Source organism: Zonotrichia albicollis, chromosome 3 (assembly GCF_047830755.1).
Source record: "Zonotrichia albicollis isolate bZonAlb1 chromosome 3, bZonAlb1.hap1, whole genome shotgun sequence".
Lineage (NCBI taxonomy): Eukaryota > Metazoa > Chordata > Aves > Passeriformes > Passerellidae > Zonotrichia > Zonotrichia albicollis.
The window spans coordinates 70,373,140-70,396,482 of NC_133821.1; the positions used below are offsets into that span (position 1 = coordinate 70,373,140).

Sequence of the window (23,343 nt, forward strand, 5' to 3'; positions counted from 1 at the left end):
CTAAAGTAATACTATTGTATCCTTTTTTAAATGTAACACTATTGCATTTTACCGTGTCCAGTTCTGGCAAGAGTGACATGGAGCTCCTGGAGGGGGTCCAGTGGAGGCCTAAGAGGAAGACTGCAGGATTGGAGCACCTCTCTGACGGGGAAAAGCTGAGGGAGCCTTTTCAGCTTCAAGAAGAGATGACTGAGAGGGGACCTCATCAATGTCTATCAGTATTCGAAGGGGGGGGTGCCACAAAGATGGAGCCAGGCTCTGCTCAGTGGTGCCAAGCAATAGGACAAGAGGCAATGGGCAGAAACTGATGCACAGGAAATTCAGCTGAACATGAGGAAGAACTTCTTTACTGTGTGGATGACCAAGCACCAGAATAGATTGTCCAGGAAGGTTGTGGAGTCTCCCTCACTGGAGATACTCAAGAACTGTCTGGATACAATCTTGTGCTGTGTGCTCTGGGAGGACCCTGCTTGAACAGCGGGCTGGAGCAGATGAGCCTGTGAGACTGAGCAGATGCCAATCACTTGTTTTTTAAAATTTTAAAAGTTTAATAATAATAAAATGGTTATAAAATAGTAACACAATTAGAGTAATGATAATTTGGACAATTTGAATTAGGACAATATGAGACAATAGAAACAAAGAGTTACAGATGTACCTTTTTCTGGGCAGCATAAGCCCCCAAAAAGGACCCCCGTTAACAAAGGATTAACCCTTAAAAACAATTACCTGTTGCATATTCATTCACCTCATACATGATGCACAAATTCCATTCAAATACAGGATTCTGTCTGGTCATCGTCAGCTTCTTCCTCTGAATCCCAACGGTGCCGGCACCTTCGAGGCAGGAAGAAGTTTGTTTCATCTGCTAAGAGGGCAATAAATTCTTTTTTCTGAAAGATTTAGGTGTGGCTGCTATCTCGCTGTGAGTCCTTTCTTTAAAAAAGTATCTTACATAGCATAGTTTCTACTTTAACATTTTTTATAACCTAAAACTGTATTTAACACACTACTTAAGAGAATTAATACAGCATTACTTTTGTGAAATACAAAGTTGTGTTTCGTGTCAGGTACAAACAGGCGATGTGTGTAGTTGTGAATGCGAAATGTGTGGACCCCAACAATGGGAGAGCTGTGAATTCTAATAATAACTGAGGAGAATAAAGCATGGAAAAAGGCCTTTGAACCTATCTTTTGTTTGCAATTAACCCTGGTTGATTTACGAGCATTGGAATTAAGGTGGTAAAGATGTTGCTTTTTGCTTGCATTTAATCCATAAAAAGCTCTGCAATAATAACCTTTTGAAGTATAATTTTAGAATATGACTTGTATCCTTGAAACTATAGCTTTGGAATATATATAAAGGAAATATGCTTATCTCACGCCTTTTTGAAGCAGAGAAAAACAGCTTGAGAAGGGAAGATGAACATCACCTCAAGGGTTTATGGTTTCGACCGAAGGGAAGCTGGACATCACTGTTATGAGATTTATAGTCTCTGCAATTAAAAGGTGGACACACATCTGGGGAGCTGGACCCCACCAGATGGGATTCATCTTTCTTCTTTTGGAAATTGGACCGTCACCATCTGGTGATACTCCTTTGAGATGCATCCTGAGAAATTAAAATCACAATAGTGTATAGAATTGTGATGTAATAATTTGGAATAAAAATTGCTGATGAGTAAAAGATTGGAAATAGAATCTGCTGAAAAAAACCCTGATAAGTACCCCTATAAATACCTGTAACCATCAATTATCGGTGTGCAGTTGGAGGGAAAACTTCCCCCACTGTACCTAGCGCTGTATTGCTCATACTTTACTATATTAAATAATAAATTGATTGCTGCTTGAATATTGGCCTAGTCAAGCTTCTTATTCATGACACTTTCTAACACAACACATATAATATTCATTTAATATTTGCGAAAAGCCAATCATAAAATATGCATTTTTCACAATCCACTGTGATTCCTCCCAATCCGACCCATTCTGCTGTTCTGTGATTCTGTATTCCTGGATGTCTTCAGATAAATGCATTTTCATATTGTTCTGTGACTTATTACAGGAATTAATAACTCCACGGTAATTACACCAAACTGGGGACAACTAGAAATAGGGAGAGCGGTGGCTGGATATCAGCCCTGCAGAGAGGGATCTCATCATAACCTCAGGGGTCCTTCCGGAAGAACCAGAACCAGCATTTCGCCAAAATAGTCTAAGAAAATATTATTAAAAAATGGATTATTCAAAAAACAAAGAAGCCTAGGAGAATATTTTTGTGAAAAGAAAAACAAAACTAAGTGGAAGAAACCTCAAGTTTTAAGAGGCTGTTATCTTGCCCCGGAACGGCCGTGCCGAGCAGGCGCTTCCCGGGGAGCGGGATCCGGCGCGGAGCTTCCGGCGGTGCGGCCGAGGGAGGCGTGGGCGCCGCCGCCTGCGCCTGACAAAGGGCCCGGCGGGGCCCAGCCGGCCCCATGGCGATCCCCATGGTGCCCATGGAGACGCAGCTGCAAAGCATCTTCGAGGAGGTGGTGGTGAGTCCGTCCGCGGAGCGCCGCCGCTGCCGGGGCCGCGTCCGGGTGCCTGCGGCCCGCAGTGCTCGCTCGGGGGTGGGGCCGTCCTGACGGAGATGAGAAGCAGGGGGGAGAGGAGCTTTTGGTTTTCATGGCGATGGAGCCCCGCCGCCGTTCCCGGCCGTGCTTGGCGCTGTTCCCGGCGGCCGGGCAGCTGGGAGGGAAGGGCCCTTCAGGGCTGCCGTCTGCCCCCGCTGAGCTTCATAGGAAAGCTGGGACAGAGTAGGACTGGGCGTGAAACAGTTTGCTTGGTCAGTACCGAATTACAGAGCGCTGAGTTTGCTGTAAAATAAGCAGTTTAAGGAGTTTTGAAGGAGGCTAGGAGAAGATGGATGTCTCGAGCAGACGAGCCAGCATAATGGCATGATCAGGTTGTGGGAATACGCACGCACGATGCTGCCCGCAAAACGAAGCACTGTTATCCCAAAGGCCTCCTCCATTTTCCCTACGACATTCCTTCCAGCACTTTACCCAGCTTTGCTGCCTATCCATGGATGCATTCAAGGCCCCAGAACTGTTTACAGTACTCGAGGTGTGGCTGTACAAAGCTGAGTGCAGCAGGATAATCCCCTCTTTTGTCTGAATGGTTGAACACAGGGTTTGATGCATCCCAGGATGGGGTTTGCCCTCCTGGCTGCCCGGGCTCTCCCTGCTGGCTCTCACTGAGCTGCTGCTGAGCAGCACTCCCAGATCCATCTCTGCAGGGCTGGTCTGCATCCACTCCTCTCCCAGTTTGTACCTGTGCCCAGCATTACTCTGTCCCAGGTACAGAATCTGGCATTTGCTAGATTTCCTGCCACTGACTGCCCAATGCACTGATCTATCCACATCCTTTTGCAAGGCCTCTCATCCCATAATAGAGTCAACAGCACCTGTCAGTTTAGTAACATCAGAAGGTTTGCTAATGGTGCATTTATCTCTTGCACCATTATATAAATACACTGAACTCTAGAACTGAGCCCAGAGGAACACCACTGGTGACCCATCACCAGCCAGATGCAGCCCCAATGACTGCACCCATTTGAGCTCTGCCCTCCAGCCGCTTCTTCACCCAGCACACTGTGAACCTGCTTATCCCACAGTTCAACAGCTTGTCCAGAAGGATGCTTTGAGGGGTAGTATTAAAAACATTGTCCAGAAGAAGTACTTCCACTGCCTTCTCTTTGTCCTCTCTAGGTGGGTGACCTTATGATAGAAAGATATTAATTTACTTAAACAGGACTTTCCCTTTGTGAAGCCAAGTCAGTGGGTCATTAATCACACTTGTTAAATTATTAACAAGTGTTAATTAAGTTAAACTAAGGCTCATACAAATGAATGAGCTTCTTGGTAGATATGAGACATTCACAGTTGGAAACACTGGGCTGACAGGAGCTGATCCTGAATGGGAGCCTGACTGGCATTTCAGACAAAATAAGCTGTTTGAAATGTCTGAAGTGGAAAGAATCCGTAGGTCTCAGAGCAATTGAAAATTATTTCCATGTAATGAATTTCAACCTTTCTGTTTTAAGTTGGCATTATAAAATGCATGATGTACTTTTCTTTGTGTGGTGTTTAGTTGCTTGTAGCATATTAATTGTCTACACGTGACTGATTTCTCATTTTGTCATTGCCATTCAGATTGTTTTTGCATTTTTAACATTGTCATTTGCCTGTTGTCACACTACCTGTTTTTGTGCACTATTATTTGCCTAAAATTCATAAGGAACATCAACAAAATTGTCCCTGAGAAAATTTCTCTGTATTTTTGGAGCCATAACTGATAAAATAGCAACTTACTGCTTTCCCTGCTGCTGGTCTGGACTTGGTGGACAGCAGCAAACCTTACCTTGCTTTCTGTGCAGATCAGATGAGTGTCAGCTTCTGCTTTGCTTCTTGAGTAGCAGTGACAGACAATTCTGAGCCAAATGATGGAAAAGGAACGCCAACAAGCTGATTTTGTTACATGCTTTTATGTCTGTTATGTGACAATGAAAATACATAATGGTCAGTGATAGATCGCACCTGAGTATAATATGAAATTCTTACAAAAGGTAGGAAAGGCTTTAGGATAATATTTTCCAGAACCTGTTTGCTGAAGTTTTAGAATAATGATGTAGAAGCCTTTGAGCAAAATGAAGTTGAAAAAGGTGGGGGGGAGGGGATAAAGCAAGGTCTTACAGGAGATAAATTGAATATTCATGTTTAGTTTTTTTACCTAGTACAAGACCATTACATTATTCAATAACATTTAAAAAGAAACGGATCTAAATTTGGATGAGAAAATAATTGTATTTAGTTGATTTGTGTAACTAAATGTCACGGAACATAAAAGGGGCAAAAACTTAATGGAATTCAAAAATACTAATTTTTCAAATGATGAGAAGAGAGCTGTAATAATAACATCAAACAAGTGAGAAGTGAATTAATCTCTAGGTGTTTAGAAGACAAAACAAACAAACAAAAAAAACCCCATAACAAAGAAACAAAGCCTTAATCTGGATCCACAACTTTTATATGTCTATGTGAAAACAAAGCAATCTCGTCTTTGGAGTAGTGTGATTTAGCAGAGACACCTGTCATTCTCTGGTACAGTCCCATAACAATGTGACTTTATCTTTTGTGCTTTATTCTGGGGCCATGATAGTCATAGAAAACCTTCTAACAGTAGCTCACTTGGAGTTTTTCTCTTACAGAAAACAGAAGTAATTGAAGAAGCTTTTCCTGGGTAAGTGTACTACTGCTTTATTTGTGGAAGGTTTTACTTGTAAATGTGTTTTTCTACTTGTTTCACTGAGTACTGCTAATAACTAATGTTCTTGTTTGCATTAGGATGTTTATGGACACTCCTGAAGATGAGAGAACCAAACTGATCAGCTGCCTGGGGGCTTTTAGACAGTTCTGGAGCAGTCTTTCCCAGGTTAACATTTGATTTGTTGCTTATGTCTTTGTACTCTATATACTTTTTTTAATATAAAGATACCTTTTCTAGTAGACAAACACTGAAGCTGTAAGGTCTGTGTCCAGTCATTCAGAATCTGGTTTCAGACGTGGCATAGTAAAGAATATAGGAAGACTTTGCAAGAAAAAAAAAAGGTAATTTTGAGATTTGTAAGGTTAAATAGTTGTTCAGCACAGGTTGGTATGCAGTGGAAATAAAAATTAGCAAATATAAGTGTAACAGTAAAGAAATAAAGAATAAAAGGTAGTTTGTTACAGAATTTTTGATAGAAGTGAATAAGTAGGTAAAAGAGGAAAAAAATAAAATAAGATGGTTAAGAAGTTAAAAGAATTACCTTTCAAAAGCTAGATACCTTTTGACATTGCTCCATAATTGGAGGCCTATTCATCTTTATTTTCACTGAATTTGATTATAACTGTGAAAGGGAAAAATAATGTAGAACAAACAGTTCTATTTTACTTTAGTCTGTGCTAACTTGTGAAACCAAAAGTTGACTGTAGAAATCAGTGGTTAAACTGGGAAATGTTTCCTTTACTGGACAACTGACCTCAACTTCTGCTGGACAAGTGAGCTTCATCAAAATAAGATTGAAAGACTTGTAGGAAAAACTATAGGTTGGGCAACTGGATCACTTCTACTGATTTATAGTCCTGTTCTTGTGTTAGTTTCATTTTTTCTTGGGAGGATACTGTATGAATTTTATAGTTTGTTTCACTACCAGTAAATACATTCTTTCTCCCCTCTGTTGTTTTTTCAGGAGTCGCACGAACAGTGTGTCCAGTGGATTGTAAGATTCATACATAGCCAACATAGTCCTAAAAGAATTTCTTTTCTTTATGACTGCCTAGCAATGGCAGTAGAAACTGGACTTTTGCCTCCCAGGTGAGCCATGTTGGAGTAATTTATTAGCTACATGGAAGATGTTATATTGGAAGTATTTTTGCAATGACATTGTACAGTTACTGCTGGAAAATATGCTCTTATTATCTGCCCTTCATTCCTGTATTGTCTTCTTCTGCTAGGATGGTGTGTGAATCTCTGATAAACTCAGATACACTGGAGTGGGAAAGGACTCAGCTGTGGGCATTAACATTCAAGTTGGTTCGGAAGATTATTGGAGGTGTAGACTACAAGGTATCTTCCACTCATTCCTTTCTCTTTGCAAAGACATGTTATTTGCTACCTTTGTTTTTATGATTGTAGCTAAGAGACATCCAATTTTTTTGAAGTCTGCCTTTCTTTCAAAAGAAAATTTAGTGAGGGCTTTTAATGCTTTTTGAACTTTACCCTAAGAGAGAATTTTGTGTTTACATTGTAACTCTTCATACACTTTTTTGTTACAGTCCCTTTCCTCCATTTTCAGTTACAAGCTAAATAACCCTAATGCAGTTGCAGAAACACTGGAAAATAAAAACTGTCGAGCATTAAGGCTGGAATGCTGTCATCTGCTTTACCTCTGATGCTACACAGCAGAAAAGCTCCTGAAAGCTGAGTCCTTGGCATGGTACAACTCCAACAGGAGTAGGAGACCATGCATGTCCTGCAGAGAATCACCTCACTGCATTGTTGATGATGGTAGAGCAGAAAACACAAAATACAACATTGTTCTCTGGTCAGGCTGCAAAAGGCTTTGTAGCTTGGATATCTCTGAATGCACATCAAAATACCAACAGTTACTTTCTCTTCTGGAGCATCCAAAGACTGAGACATTCCATACGGAATTTAATGTAATTAGTGTTAAATTTTAATCTATTCAGTATTAATAGTCTCAGTAGCACTTTGTCTTCTGACACTTAGCAGCAAGAGCTATGTTTTCTGTCAAAATACTGTCTGAGCATATTGATTGTGTAATCTTTCTCCCAGAAATAAAGAATATCTAGGAACATTAATTTCATGTGCTTTCTTTCTTTCAGGGTGTGCGTGATCTGCTGAAAGTCATCCTAGAGAAAATCCTAACAATTCCAAACACTGTGAGCTCAGCTGTTGTACAGCAGCTTTTAGCAGCAAGAGAGGTAACTATATGGATTTTATACTGCTATAGAGGAAGATAGGTCTTATTCTCTTGTTACTAATGAGTTTCTGATGGTTGGGATGGCTCTGGTTGTTGGTATAGTTCAACAGGAAAGTCTTACTCTTTGTGTTCAAGTTGTTTACTGCAATTGCAGTTTACGCAAAGTGCTTCTGTGGGATATTGTAAGTAAGTGACAAAATTCCTAATAAGAGAGTCAGGCCCAATACTTGACTTGCCTAAGGTAAGATGTATAGGATATAATAACAATTAATAGTTTTTCCTTAGTGAATAAAAATAGTAATTTTTTTTCTGTACTTTGTTGGGCAGACTTAGAGGCATGGTCTTAAGACTCAAACAGTCTAACTTACGCTTGTACAATTAAAACCAAGTTTGAGAATTATTGAAGTATTGCTATCAGAAATAGCTTAATAAAACTTAAGAAAAAATATTTAATTCTTATATCTATTTTAGTGGGCTGTCTCAAACTGTTAGACGGATTACACATTCATTTACCCTGTCCAGGGTCTTTTACACTGATGTATTTTTTAATTTATAGGTGGTAGCCTACATCTTGGAAAGAAATGCTTGTTTGCTGCCTGCCTACTTTGCAGTCACAGAAATCAGAAAACTATATCCTGAAGGAAAGCTTCCCCACTGGGTAATGATTTGATATAAAGTAATGTACCCTGGAATTTTGTTGCGCACAGCACCTATATTTTAAAACAAAGTTCATCTGAAAATTTAAAATCTGCTCTACAGTAAGCTCTGTGTTTAGTCACATAAATGAAGATACAGGCTTGATGTGATTGCAGCAGCAGCTCCTTGTGTTCTTGCATGAAACTTAAGACATAATTTTGACATATGGTCTGATGTTCAAAACTTTTGAAGCACTGAGTTGGTGTTGTTGAATACGTTTGGAAAAAATCCCAACTTCCCTGTATTATTGGGAAAATTGTTACTGTCTTTTGAGAGAAGATTTAAAGTAGATTGTACTGATTTGGGTCGTTTTTCTATGTGGAATTGTTATTCAGCAGCAGAGATTTGTTATGAACAGAAGTTATATATTTTTTAAAATAATCTGTTTCTAAGTGTTATGCATTCAAATAACATAGTTTGCATGGGAGACACTTCTTATATAAACTCCTGCTTGAGTGCAAATAGGGAAGAGTACTTCCTGTGTCTCCTTTCTAATGCCACAGTTTTCATTTTGTAGCTTTATGTTCCAGATAATTTTTCCAACTGTTTGAAATAGGAAGCTAGTTATTTTAGTCAATTTCTGTATATTTTATTAAAATCCATACATGTATATATTTTTAAATCTTAAATATTCCATATCAATGTCTGCAACTCAAACTCTAATTTTTTTCTCCTCTTCTCACCCAGTTACTAGGTAATTTAGTATCAGATTTTGTGGATACCTTCAGACCTACAGCAAGAATAAATTCTATTTGTGGTAAGACAACGACTTAATGAATGACTTTAAAATGAATTAATTTATTTTGAGCTATTTTTTTCTTAGAACTTCTTGGGACCTATATCAGCTAAGCAAAATAATTCAGATCTTATGTTTCACCTAGTACCTCTGCCTTTGTTAGTTTCTTCTCATACTTGGTTCCTTTCAGTTTTTGCTTTGATGGGGAGAATTCACTCATGAGATCAAAATAATTCTTTGCTACCTGCTGGTAGTGGAAGTGTGCTAGTTGTTACATGGTCATATTGTTTGTAACTATGGGTCACTAGTAGAGAAAGGAAATTGTAGGTTTTCTGTGCCCAAGTTAATACATATCCACTGGCATGTTAGTCTTGAAATGTGTTGACTTCAGTTTCCATTGGAGCTTTTGTAGCTGCTCAGCCTCTTCTCTGTTGTTGCTGGCTTCTGGGTGAATGGTTCCTAGTTCAGATGGGTACTCATTCTACTTTTCTGTGAAAGAATTGCTCATCTTCATTTATTCTTAGAAATCTGGTGATCAAAATTTGGCTTTGTTTTAATATGATTCCTGCTACATTTTTCTTCAAAAGATAAAAATGTCTTCTGTTTGTTTTGAGTAGTTTAATAAGAGCTGCATTAGTTCTGAGCAAGGTTTATTGTGATGGAGCTTCTTTAGTGCAGAGATTAAAAATATAAGTTCATCTGCAATGCTCCCAAAGCATTTTGTTTCAGAAGCATCAGAAGTATTGAAAGTGTAGCATAGCTTTTATTTATATGGCTGACAGGGATCACTTTTTTTTTTTGACTAGTGTTGTATGTGTAAATGACCTTTATAGATAAAATTGAAGGGAAGAAATAAGTATTTATTTACTTCTTGTTTTATCTGATAAAAATATGGCCAGTTTGGATAATAGAAGTCATGGAATTTCAGCTGGAGAGAGGTCAAAATTGAGGCACCTAAATTTAGATACAGGTTTGCTTGGGGCTCAGTTCAGATGCTTATGTTTAAGCAACCAAAGTAAAGGCTAGTTGTCTAATCTACACTGACTAACAAGTGTAAATTTATCGTATCAAGCACACTTCATGTGTTCTGGTCTCACTGGGCTTGGCTGACTGAATTGACTGGATCTTCATTGACTTTTAATGGGAATACACACGCTTGTGTTTGACTGCCTTACTAAATGCAATCTTACCCACAGGGTCAGTGAAGGGAAATTGAAGGACTAGATTGTGCTTAGGTTTATAAGGCTATTTTCTTTGTGTAAAGGGTCAGTCTGCCAAAATCAAATCCCTAGGTCAAGCAATGGCAGGGGAACAATATTCTGGTAATATCTAAGATATTAGATATTACTTGTAGATTGATATTTGCAAAAACTTTTATTTTGGAGGTACCCAATGTGAATAAATGGCGACTTAACTGCATAGATATTTTATTAGCTGAAAGTTGGTTAGAAAAATAAAATCAATTTGAAGCAATCCTTGTGGTAAAACCTTTAAACAGTGGAAATTTAAGGAGAGCATAAAAGTGGCCAAGGCCAGTTTTTGCATCAAAATGATTAGGCAGTGGGCCAGTTTCACTAAATTCTCCAGCTGAGAATTTGTTTCATTGCATATAGGTCGCTGCAGTCTCCTTCCTGTGGTAAATAACTCTGGTGCCATGTGTAACTCATGGAAGCTGGATCCTACAACCCTCCGTTTTCCTTTGAAAGGTCTCTTACCATATGATAAGGTACGCCTTATTAAACTTCTTAAACCTGTTATATTCACTAAAACAAAATTTCTATGTCATTAAAGTGGGGAAAAATTTCAACTGTGAATATCTGTTCCAATTAGGCTAACTTTGAAGGTGTAGATGTTTAATATTTCAGTGATTTCAAGCTATGTACAGAGGACTTGGAAAGTAGTGTTTGGTATAACTGCTGTCCAGGTTGTTGAAGAACATGAGACATAATTTAATGTTCTTTGTGAGTGTGTACATGTGAGAGAGCAAGTGAGAGCAGAGAATTGATTGGAAAATTGGCTAGATGGAAGAGAATGGGAAAGCAATATCTTCTTTTCTATGCTCTTCATTATTCCACAGGAAAGATAATTTACAATTCAAACTTAAAGTTTGCATATTTAAACTTTAAACTCTGAATGTGAAGTAGTGGTGTATTGAAAGAATTTAAAGGATCAGGACAAAAATCCATGTTGTCCTGCATCCCATTCCGCATACCCTAGATGTCTAAGAAAGGAAATCCAGTATGTCTAGTGCCATGTATAGTGCTCGCAGTCTACAGCCATTATAATTTTGTGTGTTTCCTGACACAGATGTGGTTTCTCTGTGTTTAGCAAACCTTCATCTCCCAAATGCTTGTTCAGACTCTTCTTGAGCCGCTGTAAGCTTTTAGTATCCTCAACATTCCTTTGACAAGTAGTGTCACATTTCAGCTTCATGTTGCATGAGGAATCAGCTCCTTCTGTTTGTTTTGAACCCAGCTCCAGATAACATTTTTATTTAAAGTGATTCAGGCTGTGGGAAGATGCAATGAGCAGTTGTTTCATATCTGATTTCTTCACATCAGTCCTGATTTTTATGCATTTTGGTGCATTTCCTCAGTTGTCTTACCTTGTTTCCTTTGAGTTCAAAGCTGTTCCAAGAAGTGTGCCATCCTTCTCTTGGATGAAGAATGTTCTTCTACTTGGACTTCATAAAATCTGCCACTTCTTAAGAACTACGATTATCTCCTCATTTCTTTTAGTTACCAGAGAGGAAGACAATATCCCAGATGATACATACCTGCATAAATTAAATATTCATTCTTACATTGTTTATTCAGTTAAATGTAAGCTCAGTATTAAACATAATCTTGAGGCAATATATGTTTGTATGTGATTCCTTGTTTCTTTTTCAAGGATCTGTTTGAGCCACAGACTGCTTTGTTGAGATATGTGCTGGAGCAACCGTATTCAAGGGATATGGTCTGCAATATGCTAGGTCTGAATAAGCAGGTACTGTACTGTGCTGTAACACATGATTTAATTCTGCATAGAATCTGCACTATTCTTTTTCTCTTTTCTTTGCTATAGCTAACTAAGCAAAACAGTTTAGGTACAAAGAGTGATTATTTTTTTATGAGATCATATTAGGTTAATTGGACACTGTTATTCCTATCATTTGTATATTGCTTTACGAATGTTAAATTGAAAAGTAGAGATTTAAAATATGATTTTTTTTTGCATTGCTTTTTTTTCCTATAAGGCCAGCCTCAAGTACACCTTTGACAGACACTAGGAGACTGGTTGTTGTTCGTTGGTTTTTAAAGCATTGTTGTACTCTGTTGTATTGGAATGTTATAGTACTAGAATAGTTGAAAGCTGGGGTTTGTTTTGTTACTTTTTTTTTTTGAAACTTTAGAATGGGGGGGCTTAGTCTGACTTGGGGATCCTTGAGGCTGGCCTCATAGTCACTGTTTTGTCTTTTCTTTTTTTCTTCCTTTATTTTTGTTCTGTCCTGTCTTGTCCTGCCCATCCTCCAATGCTCTAGACCTTGAACATTGCTCAGGTATGTTCACAACCTTACTGTTGTATTGTGACTAACGATACGCTGGCCGCTTTGTAGCCACTGATTCCAGGTAGAGAATACATGTACAGTCAGGGCTTGAAATTGGCAGGACCATTAGTCAAGGGCAAATTTTCACTACAATTCTCTAGAGATACAAGGGATATAGCATAAAGCTGATAGTCAGTGGTCCTTTGATACTAACATTTTTTCTTGCAATGGACTGCTACCATTTCCCTTACCAGTCATAACTTCAACTTTGCTGGAATTTTCAGATGAGGAGAGATGTTTAGTTCAAAATTTCTTTCCTTAATCCGGTGGAAAAAAAAAACCATCTACTGGACTTAATTGTAAAAATATAAGGCTGTAAATACATAATTTAAAAAAAGAAAGGTTTACTAGTGGAATTTTCTTATCATTAGGAAGCTTCTGTAAAGAACTTCCCAACAGGCAATTATAATATTCTCCAATCTAGGTGAAAGACAAGTAGTGCAGAATACTGCACAAAAAGTAGTTCCTTAAAATTTTGACTACTTGTTTAAATGAATAAACACCTGAGCAAGTCAACCAAGTGGACTTCTGCTTGAAATTTCAAATTATGGGTGTTACAGTTTATCCCTCATTACACTAATAATTGCCACACCTACTTTAAAAAAGCAGTGTTTTAAGATTTATAAAATAGCGTTGCTGTTTGCAATACTATAGTGAAGGTTGTGTCAGTGTTTCCATTTAAGAAACTTTTTTCAGGTTTGTAACTTGACTGTAAAATTTACATGATCCTGAAACCTTGTGTACATTTCCCAATGTAATGGAATACACCAGTGCATTTTCTGAACTGGGACAATGTTTTTGAATGCACAGATTCTTACATCTTGGCTAACAGTACTCTGTGTTGTATATAACAATCTTTTGTACCTGAGACTTAAAGCAGCTGAAATGTTAAATCCTCAACCTGGAATTGAGCTGCTAGGTTTACTGTTTAAATGAGTAGTATTTGTTTGTCTTTCTGTGTCTGCATTGAGTTGATAAACAAAATTATTATTCTATCCATCTTGTAGCTGGTAAATAATACAAGATACAGGCAAAAATTATGTTGAACCCATTTTATTCTCCTAACTATGGATGGTCTGTCCTTTCATGTAAAAAATATAATTTATGTTAAAAATGCTGGGTTTTAACTCCTACTTCACCGTCCTCTAAAAGTAATTGAAGAAATAAAATGTATTAAATTATACTTCTAAAATTTGTTTGCCAGTATAGGAATTCCTACACAAAGTTTCATTCTGGCGTGAACTTTTATGGCCAAGCAACAAACGTGAAGAATGTAGCTTATAAAGGAAATGCTGACAGAACATGAACTATAGCTGTGCTACTACACTTACACCAGCATAAAGATGTTGAAAATTTGTGAGTTGAAAATGCAGATATAGAGGTGGGTGGTACAGTGGTATAGAACAGGAAATGTGTTCCATTTAAACGTTACTATACTTTGCATAAAACTGTGTAAAACATTGACATTTTACCTGTTTTTAGGTACAAATTACCTTTGTGTTAAATTTCAATTTGTTAATATAGCCACCTGACAAAAATAGTAGCATGCTTTTCAGAAATTGTGTAAGTATATCAATGCTTTCAGTAAAATGGCTGATAATGTTGTATTTTATTATTAGAGAAATTACTTGCAGAAATTGAACTGTCACTATAATAGAAGACACTTAGAAATGCAAATAGTGCCAAGTTTGTTTCAGATTAAGTACAGAAACACCTCAACGCAATGATCATTATTTATTTATGATCATTAATTATTTGTGTGGAGTTGCTTGTATGCCCTGTCAACTATTTACACAGATCCAGTTGCAGGATTGGAAGCCTTCATTTGAATCTTTTGGCATCACAATCTAGGTATGGTTCAGCCAGATTTGTCCTAGTTCTTGAAGATGAACAACAAAATTTTGTGGTTCAGTCTTAACTAAGCAGATCTGTGTTAGAAAACCATTCACTCAAGCCATCTCTGAGTTGTGTAAAAAATACACAAATCCAGCTCTCCTGTTAACCTTGCAGGGAGAAAAATGAAGGTAAAATATTGTATGTTTAAAGATTCATGTGTTCCTTTCAGGATTCTAAATTTTCTTGTGGGATGATGTTTCCCAATAACCTTATCAAGTATATGGTTTTAAGTCCAAATATAATAATATAGACTTCAAAATGTTTCTTTTGGTGGTGTCTGGGGACTCTGAGCTTTTGCTACTGTGTGGGACAGTACATACTCTTGTATATCTGTTTGAATTGGTCTATAGGAAGTAGAGATTTAAATTGTATTTTATCCTGTATATTATTATCATGGTTAGCAGTGGAAATCTTATCTTAAGGGTCTTTTTGCAACCGAAATGACTCAGCAATTCTATGTCAATTCATATTCTCCTGCTAGCTGAGGTGTCAATTTCAATTCTTAGTTATTTTTTTAAATAATTTCTGAACCATATAACAGTTTGGTTTTTTTTGGAAAATGATTAACAGTTCAGAGTGTCATAGTGCACTGATACCACATTAAGATTTGGTTTAGGGATCTTATGGTTGTTTCTTAGAACAGAACTAAAGTAATGTCTTAAGGACATGAACTCTCTTTGGAGGTTTTTATGTATGTCTTTACCTTCTCTGTATGTACAGACTTGTATGAAGAATATAGGGTCTTTTTGCAGTCCTCTAATCAATCAAAAACTGTTATTTTGGGGAATATTTGAGAGAGGAGGTAATTTTTGTATGTCTTGTTTCTGTAATGTAAAAATGTTTAATTAGCAGCTATTGAATTAATGATATGCTCTTTACATAGTGTATTTGGCTGGTCACCTTTTAAACCAGCAGTGGTGATCTGCAGATTATCTATGCCTTACTCTGTGCTGGTGAATGTGTAGTTGTGTTCTCTGCTGGCTACAAACCAGGATAATTAGCATGGGGAAGCTGTTGTAGGCAGAGCTGTTAAGTGAAAGGAATGACATAATGCAATATTTAAAATTGCCTTTCACTTTTATTTTTAAAATTCTGGTTGATGCTAGAATCTTACTATCTGATTAAACTGGTGATAATGTGGCAAAGTATTTAGTTTAATGGGTGGGATTATTTTCTGTAGGTTTCTGATTGTAAGGGTGTGCGTTGAGAACACTCAAGTTCCTTGTATAAGTATAAAACTCCCTTTCTTAATGAGGGAAACTTGAGAATGGCTGCCAAACTTGGGAGAGATGATAGAATCAGGTATAATATAAACAATAAGCTTTAAGGTTTTGTGTCCTCATAGCACACAGTTTTTGAAGATGGAAGTGTGGAAATAGTTTGTCATGTTTTAACTACTTAAGGCATTTTGAATTGGACTTTTGGAGACACCATTTACTTTTGTAGGGATCTTGGCTTCTGTGATTTGGTCTTCTGAGTCCATTTCTTAAGTGTAGATATCTACTAAATGTTGTTTGTTTAAAATACTGAAAAGCTATCATAGCCATCAGCCAGCCTTATTAAATCCTTAAAATATTTTTCTTTATGGAAATACTTTTAATGCTAGCCATGCCCCTGCCCCACCCTTTGATACCCACCCTGTCTAGACATCCCAAAAAAGAAGGAATTAAAAATTCAAACTCAGATTAGAGCAACAAGCCGCCATCCAACTGAAGCTCTGATCCACTTAAAGAAATACCACCAGTCCATTAGAGGGCTGGCCTCGAGAAATTGTAGTGTCAAGTTGTCATGGAAGCACATTTTCTCCCTCCTATTTCTTCATGGTTTAATAATGTTTTCAATAAAATTATGTTTTTTCAGGTCTTTAAATGTTATTCTCATAACAAAATGGAGAATGTGTTTGTACAACCAAATTGTGAAAATTAGAGTCATATTTACTTTAGGAGAAAAAGTACAGTGATCTTGAATTCTACATTTTTTCATACGTAATCCAGAACAGCATTTGGAGGTTTATTGTTGTTTGTTTTTGTTTTACTTAAACTGTGCCAAAACATGAATTCCTATTTATTTATGAGGGTAATCAGCTCTCACCTATAATTTTATTCATCTCAGTTTATACTGAGCTTTTCTTTCACTTATGAGCAATTAATAAAACAAGGACCCAATTCTGCAAATTCCTGTGCAGCACAGTATTTTATTTTCAAGAGTTCTGAAACTACAGATATAAAACCTTCACAGAAATGTATATTCACTGAAAATACAGGAAAGAAAAATTGCCAAAAAATTAAATTAATGAGGATAGAATATGATGTACTGCTATTTTTCTGATGGAAGATTGTTTTTAACACAGTGAAAGTGTGGTTTTCAGAATTAAAGCTTGAATTCATTTTTTTAATTTCCTGGCTCTTAAACTTCCCAGTCTTAGAATTATTCGGAATAGCAAAAATTCCTACTGGAAATTCTGGCTCTCTTTAATATTTTTCCTGTTGTATTCTTTGAATAACTTTATTCCAAATTAATATAGCCTAACATGGTTAGGTTTTTGGACATTAACCCAGTGCTTAGCAAACTATTAAATTTCAAGCCCTGTACATAGTAGTTTTGCATGCTGGATTATAAACTAGTCTGTAGTGTTGTCTGTTGCACCCTGCTCTGCTTCATAATTAGTTGCTTTGGGAGGGGGAGAGAAAAGAGCCCCAAAAGCCCCAAGGTGTTCTGAAGGGATGGTGCCAGTACTGCTCTCTGTAACCTGTACCATGGTTGCTCTGTGATAATGACATTGCGGACTGGGAGACAAGGTATCATCGGTGCTTTCTGTCTTAGCTAGAGGTTTGTGTTAAGCATGCTTCAAGAAAGCACAGCTGGAATTGTAGCTTTCTGCAGTTTTGAGCTGGCAAAGAGCATGCAACAGGGGATGCTGTTCACTGTATTTTGTCAACTTTTCCAATTCTTGCATTCTATTTTTAATTGAAAAGAATCTCTTTTTTTTCATAGCTAAAGAGTACCATCAATGAAGGTAGAACAAGCATCTCCTTTCAGCATCTCTCTTTACTTTTATTATATCTTTATATTACCCTTCTGTTAGGCTGCCTGGCTAGTAAGTCTAAGAATTCATCTAAGGCATCCCTGAAATGTTTTATGAGTATTGGGGTGATCTTTTAAAACTTTTTTACATACACCTTTTTGCCTCTAGAAAGGGATGATGCATTTTCATGATTAGTGTTTGAGCAGCTCAGTTCCTTTTGTTTTGTATCATAAAGTAATAATTTTTTCTTTAAGGCTGCATTATGTTACAGGCATCAGGCCAAATTAAAAAATGAATAAATGTGACCATTCCTGAGTACAGATTGCATTGAAACAAACATGTTAGATCATTTCCAAGGTGCTAACACTTTCTGAGATAAGTTAAATTCTCCATGGGATTTTTTCCTTAGTTATAGTATGTTAAATGAGTGTAACAATGCAAATGCAGGATAATACAAATAGTTGTTGCACTGAAGATCTTGTAACATGTGACATTATACTTGGTAGTGTTGAACTGCAGATTTATAATCAGAGTTCCAAATTACTGCTAGTGGACCTACTTTATATACATCTGTACTAAGAGTATATATCTGAATATATAATGCATTCCTTATTTGATCATTGTTAAAAATCACCAGAGATGGTGTGTATTTAAAATTTTTTCTGGGTTTGCATAGCTCAGTGTGAAAGCTGTGGCATTCTAACATCCAATGGGTTCCTCCCTCTGATGTGTAATTTCTGTTCTATTTACAGTATGTAGAACACAGCAGTGATTAATTCTCAAGCTTTTTTGATGTGTAACCTGTGGTGCTATGTCAATAGGACAGCATCTAGTTATAGGGGTATTAACCAGATGTTAATTCTGCTGCTAGTTGCAGGCAGTAGGTGAACCCAATAAGAGAGTGAAAAAGAGAATAGTAATCAAATACCTTCATCATGTACTGGGATGCTTTCTCTGAATTTTATGGTATAATTGATACATTTTCTTTATGGTAATCCCTACTTTTGAAATGGACTTAAGGGAGAAAAGAAGGAATGAAAAAAAAAAAAACCCGCAAAAAACCCCAAACCAAATAAAAGAACCCCCACATGTATGTTTAAAGAATGGACTTTGTTTTCTGTGAGTGTGTGATCAGAGGAATAATTTGGCCTGAATATTCTGTGAAACAGCAAAAAAACCCAGATGTTATCTGTGTGTTAATGAGCTGTGTTTTGGAACTGAGTAGGGAAATTGTGGAATCTATGATAAAATGTAAAAAATCATTGTGACCTGTAACATAGTGCAGCTTTAATATACTGGCTTATCCTTAACTTAAGTTCAGACTTCATCTCATGCTTCCCAGCCTTCTGTCAAAGTACTGTACTGTAACTGCAACTGTGCAAGTTCTAGAGTTAATGGCAAGGCTTTTGGAATACTGTATCTGATCTCTGCCTTACAGCACAAGCAACGTTGCCCTGTGCTGGAGGACCAGCTGGTGGATCTTGTGGTGTATGCCATGGAACGGTCTGAAACTGAAGAGAAGTTTGATGATGGTGGAACCAGTCAGCTTCTGTGGCAGCATCTCTCCAGCCAGCTCATTTTCTTTGTGCTCTTTCAGTTTGCAAGTTTTCCTCATATGGTCCTGTCACTCCATCAAAAGGTAAATTGTTTGTATTGCTCCCTCATGGTAAGAGGGATTAAAAAGCAAAACCAGTATTTTTTTTAGAACTGTCACTCATCCCTGCAAGAAGTACCTTATGTGTAAGAATTAATTAAGTTTTTAGTCACTGTTCTCTCTAGAAGTCAAATTCTCAAGTTATGGTGCTGTTGAGCTAGATGTGTTTTTAGTGTATTCAGTTACAGGATGTTGCATTTTATTTGGATTCAAAGTGTGCTAATAACTAGAATAAAGAGATAAACTGGCATAATTCAGAAGATCTAAGTACTGTGCTGTTGCATGCATCCAGTTTACAAACAAGTTTTGAACAAAGTGAATGCCCTATTCTGTTTGTGGACTAAAAAACATGCTGTGTAGGAACTTGCTGTTTGTCTAATCAATCTACTGAAGCAATAAAAGGTAATTAGTCCAATTATGGTGATACTGGCAATCACAGTCCTTCCTAGTGATATTACTTCCTAGTAATAATTCTGTTTGAACTGATACTAGTATTTGCCCTTTTCTCTGGTGCTCAAGGTTATGGTTCTAAGGGTGGTGATGCCAGTCCTCCAGAGCTCTTTGCTGAGAGAGCTGTATGCTGTTGATGGTAGGCTGGGGATGTTTTCTCCTTGCTGTAGGATCAGCTTGTGGCTATTTTGATGCAGTTTCCAACATGCACAACACGTTGCTCCGTCTTCATTTGTCTACAGTTCCGTGTTACGTAAAAATTTACTATGCATGTTGCCTTCCACTTCTGATGGATTGTAGTTCTCTGCTGTCTTTGTTTTCCCTTAAATTAGTTTTACCAGGGCTGTATTCCTGTAATTACTGTTAATAAAACATTGAAACAATAGGCATTGTGCAACACAATTGTACAAATCTGTATAAAACTGCAGCAAGCAAGATAAGAGTAGCATTTTAGTTATTAGAGAGTTTCTGTTACAGATAAAGAAGTTAATTAACAAAAACAAAAAACAGGTGAGTCCAGATGAAGCAAACCAAAGTTGTTCTGCCTCAGGGACTTCCTTTGTAGGAGTTTATAAAACCTGTGGCAATACTAGTACTTCACTACAGGGCTACAAGGTGACAATTTAAGACCAATATTTAAATGTTGAGGATCACTGCTCTGAAAGTGATCTCTGATCACTTTCAGAGCAGTGATCCTCAGGAGTTAAATGCATTTTAAGTCTTACCATTAATTGTTGTGGTCCTGACAGAGTCATTTCATGTATTGCAACTAATGTACCCGTTTCTCTTCTTTCTGAAAATGATGTATGTTTCTGCCTAAGTTTGGCTATAAAATTCTCTGCTGAAACTGTTTTAGTCTGCACTTCTAGTTTGATGAGAATCTTTGCAGTGATTTTTCTTTTGCATGCAGTATTTGTCTGTTACTGAGTGTTCTTGACAGTTGGCAGGCCGTGGTCTCATTAAGGGGAGAGACCACCTCATGTGGGTGCTACTCCAATTCATCTCTGGCAGCATCCAGAAGAATGCACTGGCTGACTTCCTCCCAGTTATGAAGCTGTTTGACCTCCTGTATCCTGAGAAAGAAGTAAGTCTGTGATATTAAAAGTTTGTTTTTTTTTTTAATTCAACTTGGGGCCTTCATATGTCAAAACTACTGTCCTTCTTGAGTCATTGTTAGAACAGCGTGCTACATAGCTGGGAGGAAATGTTTCATATGCTTTTTGGAGGATCCATGTAACCACATTTGTTTTTAGGGGCAAGAAAGACTTCTGTTAACTCCTCTCTTCCTTGGCTTTGGTTTGACTAAGGTTTTGAGGGGTTTATTAAAGCACTGAGGAGACTGTAAAGGAATAATATGTAATTATATTGTTACATCTGGCCTGAAACAGAATAGTACTTTTAATTCATTTTGCAGGAGCAAATCGAATCATATCCATGCTTTGTACATTCCTCTAGAATTAAAGTTCCTGAGGAAGGGACACTTAGACAAAGTTCTTAAACTTTAATTGTCAGCATTGTCAGTGTGAAGTCCTGATTGCTTACTCTAATCGTAGTGCTTTTTACTTTGGGTGAATGGATAGAAAACTACAGGTATGTGATGTATCAAGCTCATATGTAACAATTTTTCCCCCACTACATGAGTTTTGACCCACAGAAATTCTTCAGTACAATTTGTGTCAGAAGATTTCAATTGCTTTTGTCAGCATCAGATATGGGAAGAGGAATAGGACTGCTTACTTCAGCTGTAGTGATGGCTCTGAGTTACACTTATTCAAAGTCTTTGTTTGACTAGTGCTTTTTAAATGATTGTGAAACTGAATCCTAGGAAGCATTTTATAAGATTCAGTTTCACAAGCACTTTAAATGTTATCTCTGGATGTTGCTGTTAAAAGAATCTGCCTTGCTATCCTGTTGATGATGTATTGGTGCTGTCTCACTTGCACTGTCACTGGTCTTTGTGCAGCAGTAACTGTATCAAAAAGAAAGAAATGTGGATGTTGGCAAAAGGTGAGAGCCGGAGTTCCTTTTCCAATGGCAGTACTGTAGCTAAGTCTGGATCCAAAACTTTAATTTTGGGTTGTATCTGTACCCTTTCATGAGAAGCGTATTAATGTTTAAGGTTTAGCTGTGATGCTGAACAATTCAGATTTTTCAGGAAATACTGTTGAACCATTGAATACTTACTATGGAAGCAGATACACATTATCCAGAAACCAGTTATTCTAAGTGTGAGGCTGAGAGGAAAAGCATATGCTTTGTAACTATGTATGTCTGGAAACTGTATACTCTTAAGCATGAATTTCCTTTTGCCAAGGTCTTAGACAATTTCTTAAAATGACTGAAAACTCGATCTTGTGAATACTGGCTATCTAAGTTGGTTTTCTGCACATTAGTCCATGTGGTATGTCACACTGATGTGTTCTTTCTTTAGTATATTCCTGTACCTGACATTAACAAACCCCAGTCAACTCACGCTTTTGCAATGACCTGCATTTGGATTCATCTGAACCGGAAGGCCCACAGTGACAACTCCAAGTTGCAGATTCCCATTCCTCATTCTCTTAAGCTTCACCATGAGTGAGTGTGGGGGTTTTGTTATGTTTTGATTTATATTTAGGCATAATGAAATTGGCAGTTCCAAGTCTGTATTCAGAATGTATTGTGTGATGGGATGCTGTATAAAGGTTATCAATAGAGTGACTTCAAAGTCATTCAGAAAGACAGAGCTCAAACTCAAAATATTTAATAAAAAGTGAAATGTTGTTATTTCTAGCAGAAATTATATATTTTATCTCAGAATAATCAGTCTTTATTACTGATAGAGAATCTGAAATTAAATGGACAATTTTGCTTTGTTACACTGTGGTTTGGAAAGTGTGGATAAGCAGTATATTGGGTTAAGTTTATGTCTGGAAAGGTGATTTTTAACGCTGTTTTTTTTTCCTGAGTTGTTTCTCCAATGTAGAAAAACCATAACAGTGAAACTGTGACATAAGAAGCAGTTGTTTTGATGTAGTGCAATTAATAACTATTTTGATTTTTTCTACTATTTTATAATGGGTTTTATGACTGAGATTGTTGTAGTTGTATTCCTGGAATGCATGTGTATTCTTCTTTCTGCTTAATGTTTAATCTTTATGGCACACAGGTTTTTGCAACAGAGCTTAAGGAATAAAAGCTTACAGATGAATGACTACAAAATTGCCTTGTTGTGCAATGCTTACTCAACCAATTCAGAGTGTTTCACTTTGCCAATGGGTGTGCTAGTAGAGACTATTTATGGAAATGGCAACATGAGGACACCTCTTCCAGGGACTAATTGCATGGCATCAGGGTCTATCACCCCATTGCCAATGAACCTCTTGGACTCCCTCACAGTTCATGCCAAAATGAGGTACAGTATATGCAGCTAGCTTTTCCTTTTTAACTCATAAATCTGTATGTGGCTAATTATCATCAGAAAGGCTTCCTGTGGCTGGACATGTCATATATAGATCTATTAATTTACTTTAAAAATGTGTTAAATTTCAAATCCCTGTTTTTGATTCAGAAAGACTTTCTCTCTTTCCTCAGTCTGATTCACAGCATAGCTACAAGGGTAATTAAGCTGGCTCATGCAAAGTCTAGTGTGGCCTTGGCTCCTGCTCTTGTGGAAACCTACAGTCGCCTGTTGGTTTATATGGAAATAGAGTCCTTGGGCATCAAAGGCTTTATCAGTAAGAAAGAAAACCTTTTTCCCCCCTTTCTTTCTGTTAAGTAGTATTTGTTTAAT

At 37.2% G+C, this 23,343-nt stretch overlaps 1 protein-coding gene across 2 annotated transcripts in view; it reads left to right on the plus strand.

Moving 5' to 3' along the window:
- The first annotated feature begins 2,366 nt into the window (after positions 1–2,366).
- The window catches only part of MED23 (mediator complex subunit 23), a 37,604-nt gene continuing 16,627 nt past the window's right edge, over positions 2,367–23,343 (plus strand). The window contains exons 1-16 of one of the 2 annotated variants that reach the window (XM_005493575.4): positions 2,367–2,534; positions 5,249–5,280; positions 5,385–5,472; positions 6,272–6,396; positions 6,537–6,648; positions 7,428–7,526; positions 8,082–8,183; positions 8,909–8,978; positions 10,571–10,683; positions 11,850–11,945; positions 12,481–12,498; positions 18,906–19,106; positions 20,512–20,655; positions 22,003–22,148; positions 22,720–22,965; positions 23,145–23,287. In XM_005493575.4, coding sequence (XP_005493632.2) covers positions 2,475–2,534; positions 5,249–5,280; positions 5,385–5,472; positions 6,272–6,396; positions 6,537–6,648; positions 7,428–7,526; positions 8,082–8,183; positions 8,909–8,978; positions 10,571–10,683; positions 11,850–11,945; positions 12,481–12,498; positions 18,906–19,106; positions 20,512–20,655; positions 22,003–22,148; positions 22,720–22,965; positions 23,145–23,287 — 1,795 coding nt within the window. In that variant the 5' untranslated portion in view covers positions 2,367–2,474. The remainder of the gene's footprint in view (positions 2,535–5,248; positions 5,281–5,384; positions 5,473–6,271; positions 6,397–6,536; positions 6,649–7,427; positions 7,527–8,081; positions 8,184–8,908; positions 8,979–10,570; positions 10,684–11,849; positions 11,946–12,480; positions 12,499–18,905; positions 19,107–20,511; positions 20,656–22,002; positions 22,149–22,719; positions 22,966–23,144; positions 23,288–23,343) is intronic. The other variant, XM_005493576.4, reaches the window with a different exon arrangement.